Source organism: Pelobates fuscus, chromosome 4 (genome assembly GCF_036172605.1).
Source record: "Pelobates fuscus isolate aPelFus1 chromosome 4, aPelFus1.pri, whole genome shotgun sequence".
Lineage (NCBI taxonomy): Eukaryota > Metazoa > Chordata > Amphibia > Anura > Pelobatidae > Pelobates > Pelobates fuscus.
The window spans coordinates 113,642,438-113,651,760 of record NC_086320.1 but is presented as its reverse complement, the minus strand read 5'-3'; the positions used below and the strand labels follow the sequence as shown (position 1 = coordinate 113,651,760).

Genomic DNA, 9,323 nt, shown 5'->3' with positions numbered 1-9,323 from the left:
CGTCGTGTGGGTTAGGTTCGTGTAGGTCTCTCGGTCTTTGTGTACCCTTCCGCCCTAGTTGGCATCTTGGGCAGTCCGGGTTAGAGGGGATTGGGGAGGGGATGTGGGTGTCCTGTGCGCCGTGTGTGTGAGTCATCATGTGGGCCCCTTAACGTGGGGATAGCGGGGGGGGAGGGGGGGGGAGTGCTGCATTAGGTGTGGGCATATTCTTGGGTATACCGTCTGTGCAGTTCCCTATGGTCGGTGCTATTCGTTCTGGTGTGGGATATTCCATCTCTGTGGTGTGTCGGCGGCCTGTGGGTGTCCTGTTTGTAGTGTGTTGGGTACATGTTAAACAAGTTTTTAAAACATATGTATATAACAGGTATGAGTTAGCATGTTACGAGTCAGGTCCCTGCGTTTCGGTCTCCGGGCGGGACGAACGGCCTGATGTTCGAAATGTCCCATGAGTGCTCGGGATGGCGTCTCTGCTCCTCCGGGGGCCTGTTCACCAGTCCAAGTGAGGCCAGGAACTGTGGTGCCTCCTCTGGTGCCGTAGCTCTGTAGGTTTTGTCCTCCACTGTCACTGTTAGGGCCCTTGGGGCAGTCCAGCGGTATGCTATGCCTTCTTCTTGGAGCCTCTTCGTGATGGGTCTCATGGCTTGCCGCCATTGAAGTGTGGAGCGGGTAAGATCCTGGTAGAAGGTCAGGCTGTGTGTTTCAAAGTGGAGAGGTGTTTTGTCCCGCAGTGCCTGTTGGAGTCTTTGTTTGTCAGCATACGCATGGAAGCGAAGTATGATGTCTCTCGAGGAGGCTGTGGGTGCCCTGGGTGATTTCGCTATGCGGTATACACCGTCTAGCTCTATTGCTTTAGCCGTTTTTGCTGGCAACACGGAGGCTATTAGGCGTCTAATAAGGTGGGGCAGCTCCTCTGACGCTATTGTGTCTGGAACCCCCCGGATTTTCAGGTTTTTCTCTCGGCCTTTATCCTCGAGGGAATCCAGTCTGAGGATCGTGTTGCTGTGGGCAGCTTGTAGCTTTTGTGTTGTCTCCTCCAGGGCTAATAGGCCTCGTTCGAGGTCGGTTACATCCTCCTCAGTCACCCGGACTCGTTCTGTGACTGCTTGTACTTCTTTCACTAGGGCGATGTCTGCATCAAATAGTTTTTTAATGCGGTCGTAGAGGTCTGAGATATCCTGCTTGGTCGAGGGATCGGAGGATTGCGTGTGCGCGCCGGTTCCCCTGGAAGCGACCGGAGGGAGCCGCTAGGCCTACTGGGGGGTCGGCCATTTTCGTCCTCTGGTGGGTTTGTGGTGTGCTCTTCGTCCGCCCGTTCTGCGGGCGTCTGTTTTGTCGGGCCGGAGAGCATTTCGCCGATATCCCTCCCCTTTTGCGGGCCTGTTTGTGTTTTGGGCTTCGTGCGGCCCATCGATGCTGTAGGCGAGTCGGCTTCAGACGGAGGTGAGTGCCAGGCCCAGTTTGCAAAGGCCTCGGCGTATTCCGCGGCCTTCCTCAGGTCGTGAGGCCTGGGTGTTTTCCGGAGCTTGCGGGCTGATTTGGCCTTCGAGTCGTATGTGAAGGGCATGAGTGAGTTCCTTGTGTGCTTATGCACCTAGTTCACCTTTCACCGATTGTCGATGGGGCCTGAGTCGATTGATTTTGGGTAGATTAGCCAGTTTTGGGCCCGGAGCTCTGAAAGATGGCGTCTGCTCCGTCCTGGTGCTTGGCCCCGCCCCCCGTATGCTTTTTATATACTTCGGAACCACCGGATTGTTTTTATCGTGAGGATTATTTTAATATTGTTTTTATTAGTGAGCACTATTGGCTGTTTCTATTTTTTATATTACATCCACATCAGTGAATTGTGACTATCCACGCTGGGATTCCTATACATTCCCTCTGGATCTTGAAACACCTCCTGCCAAGACTCCACTGTACCAGTTTATCCATAGGTGGAGATTGTTACGCCCAGGTGCTTCTACCTGGAGCTGATTAGAGGCTCCAGTAAACTAAGTGTGTTTCTATCGTTTTCTTCATGGAATATAAGAACATACTACACCATATTGTCTTTCCTGGAAGTTTGCCACTGGCTCCTGGAGGAGTGTGAAGGCTAGCCTCCTGCCCACGGACTATGAGCCATCCTAAAAGGCTATTAAAAGACTGTTTGTCGGACACAAAATCCTGAACACCGCTGAACTTGGACAAACGCCTGCTCCTTTCCCACACACGTCAGGAGAGCTCCATTTGGTATTTTTGTTCATATGGTTCATACCAACAAACGCTACCAACAAGCTAGAGTGTGCGTTCAGTATTTTGTTTGCATGGAACTCCCGAAGTTGACCAACAAAAGGACAAAACGCCCTGGAATTGTTTTGGGTTCATGTGTATGGCCGGTCAGAACTTCCCCACGGTGGCATTATGGCTGTGTTTGTGGGATCTGAGCGCTTTTTGGATATGTTGGGCGCTCAGGCTACCTGGGGATGTATAGACTATGGGAAATATATATTTTGTGTTTTTTCTATTTTGTAATTTTATGCTTTGTCATGGTGACAAATTGTAGGCATGTTTATGGGTGTGTTGTGGGAGTGTCATTGGTGTTTACTGTGTCCCTTCATTGTATAAATACAGGCCATTGTGCCCGGATTAAACAGATTTGTTTTACCTCTTCATAAAGTCTAGGCTGATGCTTGGGCTACAATCACTACTATATGTTTGGGAGTTGGGAGATTCATAACGGACATACTCAGCCAGAGTATAGGGGGTCGGTTACAGAAGTATTACCCATATAATACACACTAGTCATACAAATTGGATGTCCACCTGTAGTCCCCAACACAGTGCTGGCTGAGCGTTAATGCTCCAGCTACTATGGACTACAGCCACTATAATGCTGGCTAAGCATCTTGGTATAGAAAGTCCCAGTTGCAGAACTAATGTAGAGAGAGTGGTGATGCAAGAAACATTTTTGGGCCCCCTCTAATGCAAGAATAGTGTACAACTCCCATAATGCTATGCCAGCTGGGGATCCACCATTTCCCATCCTTGCAGCGTTGTATTTATGAGCATTGTTCATACATATGGACGTAAACATGTTTTTGTATAGAGTATGTGTGTGCATGTAGGGATGTATTTGTATGTACTTTTGCCATTGGCATGCAGTAGTGTACTTGTGCTTCGTGTGTGCATTTGAATGCAGGGGTGTATTTGTATATAGTGTTGGCTTTTTAATGCAGGTGTTCTTTTGTGTGTGTGGAGTCGGTGTTTGTATATAATTTAGTGTTTTAACAAAGGGTTGTTTTAGGATATAATGTTAGCATTTGCGTGCAGGGATTTTTTGGATGTAATGTCTTTTAAATGTGGATGTACATTTGTGTGTAGTATTGGTGAACGGATGTGTGTGTATGTATATATATATATATATATATATATATAAAATTGTGGAGTTTGAATTCAGGGGTGTGTTGGAGTTTGATTGCTGGAATGTATACACACATTGACACAATCTGGTACAGATATACACAGTGACATATACACACAGATATAAACACATCATACTTTGTACATTTGCAGTCACCCTCCTGCTAACATACGTTTTATCTACAGGAGGGTGACTTACTAGGGGTGCTGCTGGCTGAGGCTGATGGGTTGTTGTGCAGCCGCTCACTCCCGGGTAGCTCTCTATTTAATATGGGAGGAATTCACTTCCTCTCAGCCTGCTGAGTCTACAGGGGCCCGGTCGCGCTCTTAAAGGGCCCCGGTTACTACACACCGCCCGAGGCTGGCATGGCAGCCCCATGAAACCAGAGGGCGGCTGGAGTGGGCACTGTGTATAGCGCTCAGTACCTGTGTATAGCGGCATGGCGGAGGGGGGCTGTGTATAGCGGCATGGCGGGCGGTGCTGTGTATAGCGCTCAGTACCTGTGTATAGCGGCATGGCGAGTGGTGCTGTGTATAGCGCTCAGTACCTGTGTATAGCGGCATGGCGGGCGGTGCTGTGTATAGCGCTCAGTACCTGTGTATAGCGGCATGGCGGGGGGTGCTGTGTATAGCGCTCAGTACCTGTGTATAGCGGCATGGCGGGCGGTGCTGTGTATAGCGCTCAGTACCTGTGTATAGCGGCATGGCGGGCGGTGCTGTGTATAGCGCTCAGTACCTGTGTATAGCGGCATGGCGGGCGGTGCTGTGTATAGCGCTGATTGTTCCGGGAGGTGCCGCCTGTCAAGGCCTCGCTCCCCGTCTCATTCAAACAGGGGCAGGTGACGCTGCGAAATCGCACGCTGCACAGTGAGCCCAGCCAATCACAAGGTAGCGGCAGGAGCCTCCGCCAATCAAGAGCCAGACAGGCGGCGCTTCGGCCAATCACAGGGCAGAAGGATCTCAGCTCGTCCAATCACCGTGGGCTTCATGCCCTGCTCTCTACCCGGAAGGAATTTAGTGTCGGCTTCCTGTAAGATCACGTGGGGTTGTTGTAGTGCTGAGAGGTCACTATGCATCATGGGTTTGGTTTATTAGTGTGGGATAACAGGACGGACATTACACTAATCTAAAGCAGGGCTGCACAGGCCGGAGAGGCGGATGGGAAGTAGGGCTGCTGTACTTGATTTCCTTTTAATGTCCCACTTTTGGTTTTTAAATTTGTATCTTTTTTTTCCCCCTTCATTCACCATTTTTTATTCACTGTTTGAATTAAGTCTTTTTGGCTAGTACAAGAGCAAAACAAATGTGGGAGTGATAATTCAATGAAAAAGAGTATATCGGCACAGGCCCCCAGTCCCGATTTCGAGGGTCCAGTCCCGTTGCATTTATTTGGTGTTTTGCATCAGGGGATATCAAAGAACTGCCCCCTGGCAGCACAGCGTGAGTGCATCATTAGCGTGAACTCTGGTAAAGCGGATTAAAGGGTTAGGTATACAAAGCTGTATTCCTAACACTATAGAGCCTTCTGGTCCCCCCTCCCTCACTGTACACCCAACCCATACCCCCAGCATGTAAATGGTAAAAACACCTTTATTTCATCACCCAACTTTAGCCCCAATGTCACTTGGTTCTCCGTCTCCTCTGTCATCATCCGGCAGGGGGCTAATGTGCATGCATTGCCTCAATGCTTTCCTATGGGAATTTCACGAACACTGGATGTCCTCGTGCTGAGCGTGAGGACATCCAGCGTTATGTAGGCGACCTGGAGTCTGTTAACATCCAGGAAGTGCCTCATGTGGTTGTCTGATTGACAGCCACTAGAGGCAGTCTTAGTCCTGCATGGTAACTATTGAAGATTCTCTAAAGCTGCCATTATTCACATTGCAGGACTAAGTGGGACATGGACATTGCACTCAGACCACTTCAATGAACTAAAGTTGTCAGGGTGACTATAGTGTCCCTTTAGGTTGGTTATGGTGCTTAGAGTAACCTGGTACTGTCCATTCAGTGCCATTTTCATTCTGTTTAACACTAAACTAGTGAAACAATTAAAATAATTCACACCCACTTAGAAAAAGTGAAGAACATGGATAGAGTTGAGGTATTAAAACCTAAACCAAAGAAAGATACAATAAGTAGGGATAAAGAGTATGTACCTTTAATTTTGGATTATAATATCAACTCTAAACAAATTAAACACATAGTGAATAAACACTGGCATATTTTAAAAACGGATGGGGATCTTAAAGAATGTTTTTAACCAAAGACCAGGTTTTTATCCATGTAAAATGTGCTTACCGTGCAAGAATACTACTTTTAAGAAAGATACACAGAGCACGTTTAAATCCAATGTTACAGGAACTAGTTTTAAAATACGTGATGTTGTCACATGCCACTCCACTAATGTGGTGTATCTCCTCTGGTGTCCCTGTGGGCTCCAGTATGTCGGCATGACCACTAGAAGCCTAAAAACTCGCATTATGGAGCACATGGGGAACATACGGAGGGGATACACTAAACATAGTGTGTCAGCACATTTTATTGAATTTCATAATGGTGACACTTCTCTCTTAAGTTTTATGGTTATTGGGAAGAAGCGGATGAATTGGAGAGGAGAGGATAATGTCCGAGAACTTAGTAAGTTAGAGGGTAAATGGATTTTCACTTTGGACACTATGTGCCCTAAAGGTCTTAACATAGATTTTGAGTTAGTCCATTTTTTATAATATAATATTTTATATATTTTTTAAATATTATATTTACATTTTTATATTAATATCTTTTCTTCTAGGACGTTTCCTTTCCCTTCCACATCCCCCTGAGTTACATTTCTTCTATTTTATATATGATGTTTTATATGTACCTATATTAACAAATATTTTGTATTTTATATTTCTATTCCGATTTATTTATTCACAGCTTACTCAATTTGTTTATTTATTCTACTATATTATTGTATTATTTGTTTGGACAAATGCCCTCTTTCAATATGAACACTTTCTGTAGTCAATTCCACCATGCCCGAGTGTGGAACGCATGGTGGAACACAAATACATCACATGACCGCATCCAACCGGAAGTCACATGTTTTTTAAATTAAAAATTTTTTTTTTTTTTTTTTTTCCAAAACCGGAAGTGATATGGCTGGCGGGATTTCTGAAGCACAGCTGGATGCAGTTGGACTTATCAAGGGGGCTACTTAAGCCCTGAAGGTTCTCCAGGAATTTAGCACTGAGGAAGGCCCCATCTAGGGCTGAAACGCGTTTGCACTTTACTGGACTTTTTACTGGGACTTTCATTTGGCGGTATTGTTATTTTGTGTATATGCTGTGGTGCTTTGCTGCTTTTAATTTTGGCCATTATTGCAGTACCATACCACGCTGTATTTTATACATATATCTGCCTATTTTTGTCCTATATTATTAATATTTTAATATAATATTTTATCAATTAATAAACCCTTATTTACTCTTGAATTCGTGGAGTCTGGGTCTTCAACTGAAAATTATCGAAAGCCTGAATAGGCACCCGAGAGCGAAGTACATAGAGCCTAAGAGGCTCCATCCTTGTGAGTTCAATCCTCATATGATACAATTGTTTGTTTTTACCTATATGGAAAACACTATGTATGTCTCATTTGTTTTACAGATGTAACCACCATATCTATATCTGCAATAGGTGGTATATCCTTTTTACTCTGTATATTTTTCTAAGTGGGTGTGAATTATTTTAATTGTTTCACTTTACCTTTAGGTGTTAAGGGATTACACCTTTCTGTCACACTTACTTTTATTGTCTATTTTAAGTTGGAAGCGTCTACACAACTATACACCTTGTGTATATTTTGTTAACACTAAACTAGGGTTACTGGCAGCCCACAGCCTAGCCCCAACTGAAGGTATGGATAAGACAAAGATTACATCATTCCTAAGGATACCAACAATGGGCAGCTTTGAAAGGCTGAAAGCAATGAATTAACACTTTAAGTTAATTACTATCACACATTGCTGCTCAGGGTAATAAGGAAACCGGGAAAGGTTAAAGGATCTTAACATGTATAGCTTGGAGGAAAGACGAGACAGGGGGGATATGATAGAAACATTTAAATACATAAAGGGAATCAACACAGTAAAGGAGGAGACTATATTTGAAAGAAGAAAAACTACCACAACAGGAGGACAGTCTTAAATTAGAGGGGAAAAGGTTTAAAAATATCAGGAAGTATTACTTTACTGAGAGGGTAGTGGATGCATGGAATAGCCTTCCAGCTGAAATGGTGGAGGTTAACACAGTGAGGCAGTTTAAGCATGCATGGAATAGGCATAAGGCTATCCTAACTATAAGATAAGGCCAGGGACTAATGAAAGTATTTAGAAAACTGGGCAGACTAGATGGGCCGAATGGTTCTTATCTGCCCTCACATTCTATGTGCAGAGGGGATGGGCTGCTGGGCACTCTTATTTAGTGCTGGACCATTAAAAATGGTTAATACTAAATTAAAGGATGGCACAGGGTCGCGCCGAAACGTTGGGGTTGTTTTGGTCTCCAAGCTCTAGGTCAGTATACCTTGTTTAGGGTTTTTTGGTAAAAGCACATTATTTCTTAATCACTTTATTACCATGCATGCAGTTTTGTACATTTGATGGCATTTTTTGTACTTCTGTTTTGCACAATTGAACTTTCTTATTAAGCATATTTTTAAAGAAATAAAAACTATCTTTTGTACTAAAATAATGGGTGTGCTTGGGAATTATTTGTATTCTATGGCAGTTCACTGGGGCAGACTAACACCCAAATCCGGTGTTTCTCTTGTCCGGTAAAATCAAAGTCAAATATAGCAAAAGGGGTTGGTGTGGCTCCTTGACATTTCTTCAAATATATATGCAATGAAAGGAACAGGAACTGACAGTGTAGTGTAGTATATGTTAATGCTCTTGGAGAAAGTGAAATGAGCAAGATGTACGCTTACACTTTTCTGGAGCTCCAATTCAGCTCCAACTTTTGCTTTATTGGACTCATAACATCTTTGTTTAGAAGAAGGAATTACAGTGTCCTTTAAAGCAATGTTCAAATTTCTGTTGCTAAGTTTAAATTACCCACAAGCATCAGTCGAAACAAATATATATAAAAAAGTAAATAATAGACATGTAAAAAGGAGAACAAAAATTGAAATTAGACATGAAGACCATACAAATGAGGGTAAGGGGGGGAGTATTATCTATATTAAGAAACAAGGGTCATAAAGAAAAGAAACTTGAAAGAAAAAAAAAAATCACTGACACTTTATTAATACAATTACAAGTTGGGAGCTCAAAGCTGCTTCAATTAAAATGACAGAAAATGAATATGTACATGCAAGAACAATTCATGAAACAATTCATTTGGGTTTTTCATCAATCAAGTCTCTTGGACAAATGAACTTAAAATTTGTATGCATTTGCCTAGTCTAGAAAGCACCCACTCTACTAAAGCCCAGCACCCCCCTCTAGTCAACAAGCAGACTCCACTCACATTGCCGCTGGTATACCCCAAATGGCGCTATCCGCTCCCTGTGCCAAAGCGGATCCTCCCGCTGCTTCTTGAAACCCTGTGAAGATGAAGCACGTCCACTATCCAGCTGCGGCCATCACAAAACACTGACCGACACACACATATTTACTCACAGACAGACACACACTTACACACACTCACATCATTCCCTGGCGTCCAGTGGGGATCTATCTGGAGATCTTCCTGCTCCCTTGTGCACAGTTTAGTGATGCCGGAATATGACGTTATCTACAGACGGTGCGCACAACTGAGCAGTGCGGAGCAGGAAGACTGAGTTCCTCCAGCGACCTTTCCGAGTCCCGGCCAGGTAAATTTTTGCAAAGTAGGTACCTGCAAGGTGGAGAAAGCCAGTGTCTACTGTGCTTTAAGACTAAGCA

General features: G+C 44.3%; 1 protein-coding gene across 4 annotated transcripts in view; it reads right to left on the bottom strand.

The window, feature by feature from the left end:
* Nucleotides 1-4,267, bottom strand: part of USP14 (ubiquitin specific peptidase 14) — a 28,787-nt gene extending 24,520 nt beyond the window's left edge. For 2 of the 4 annotated variants that reach the window (XM_063451495.1, XM_063451499.1), the window contains exon 1: nucleotides 4,133-4,267. In XM_063451495.1, the coding sequence (XP_063307565.1) occupies nucleotides 4,133-4,148 (16 nt within the window). In that variant the 5' untranslated portion in view covers nucleotides 4,149-4,267. Of the gene's footprint in view, nucleotides 1-3,822; nucleotides 3,846-3,944; nucleotides 4,002-4,132 lie in introns of those variants that run through there. The other 2 variants (XM_063451496.1, XM_063451497.1) reach the window with 2 other exon arrangements.
* Between the last annotated feature and the right edge of the window lie 5,056 nt (nucleotides 4,268-9,323).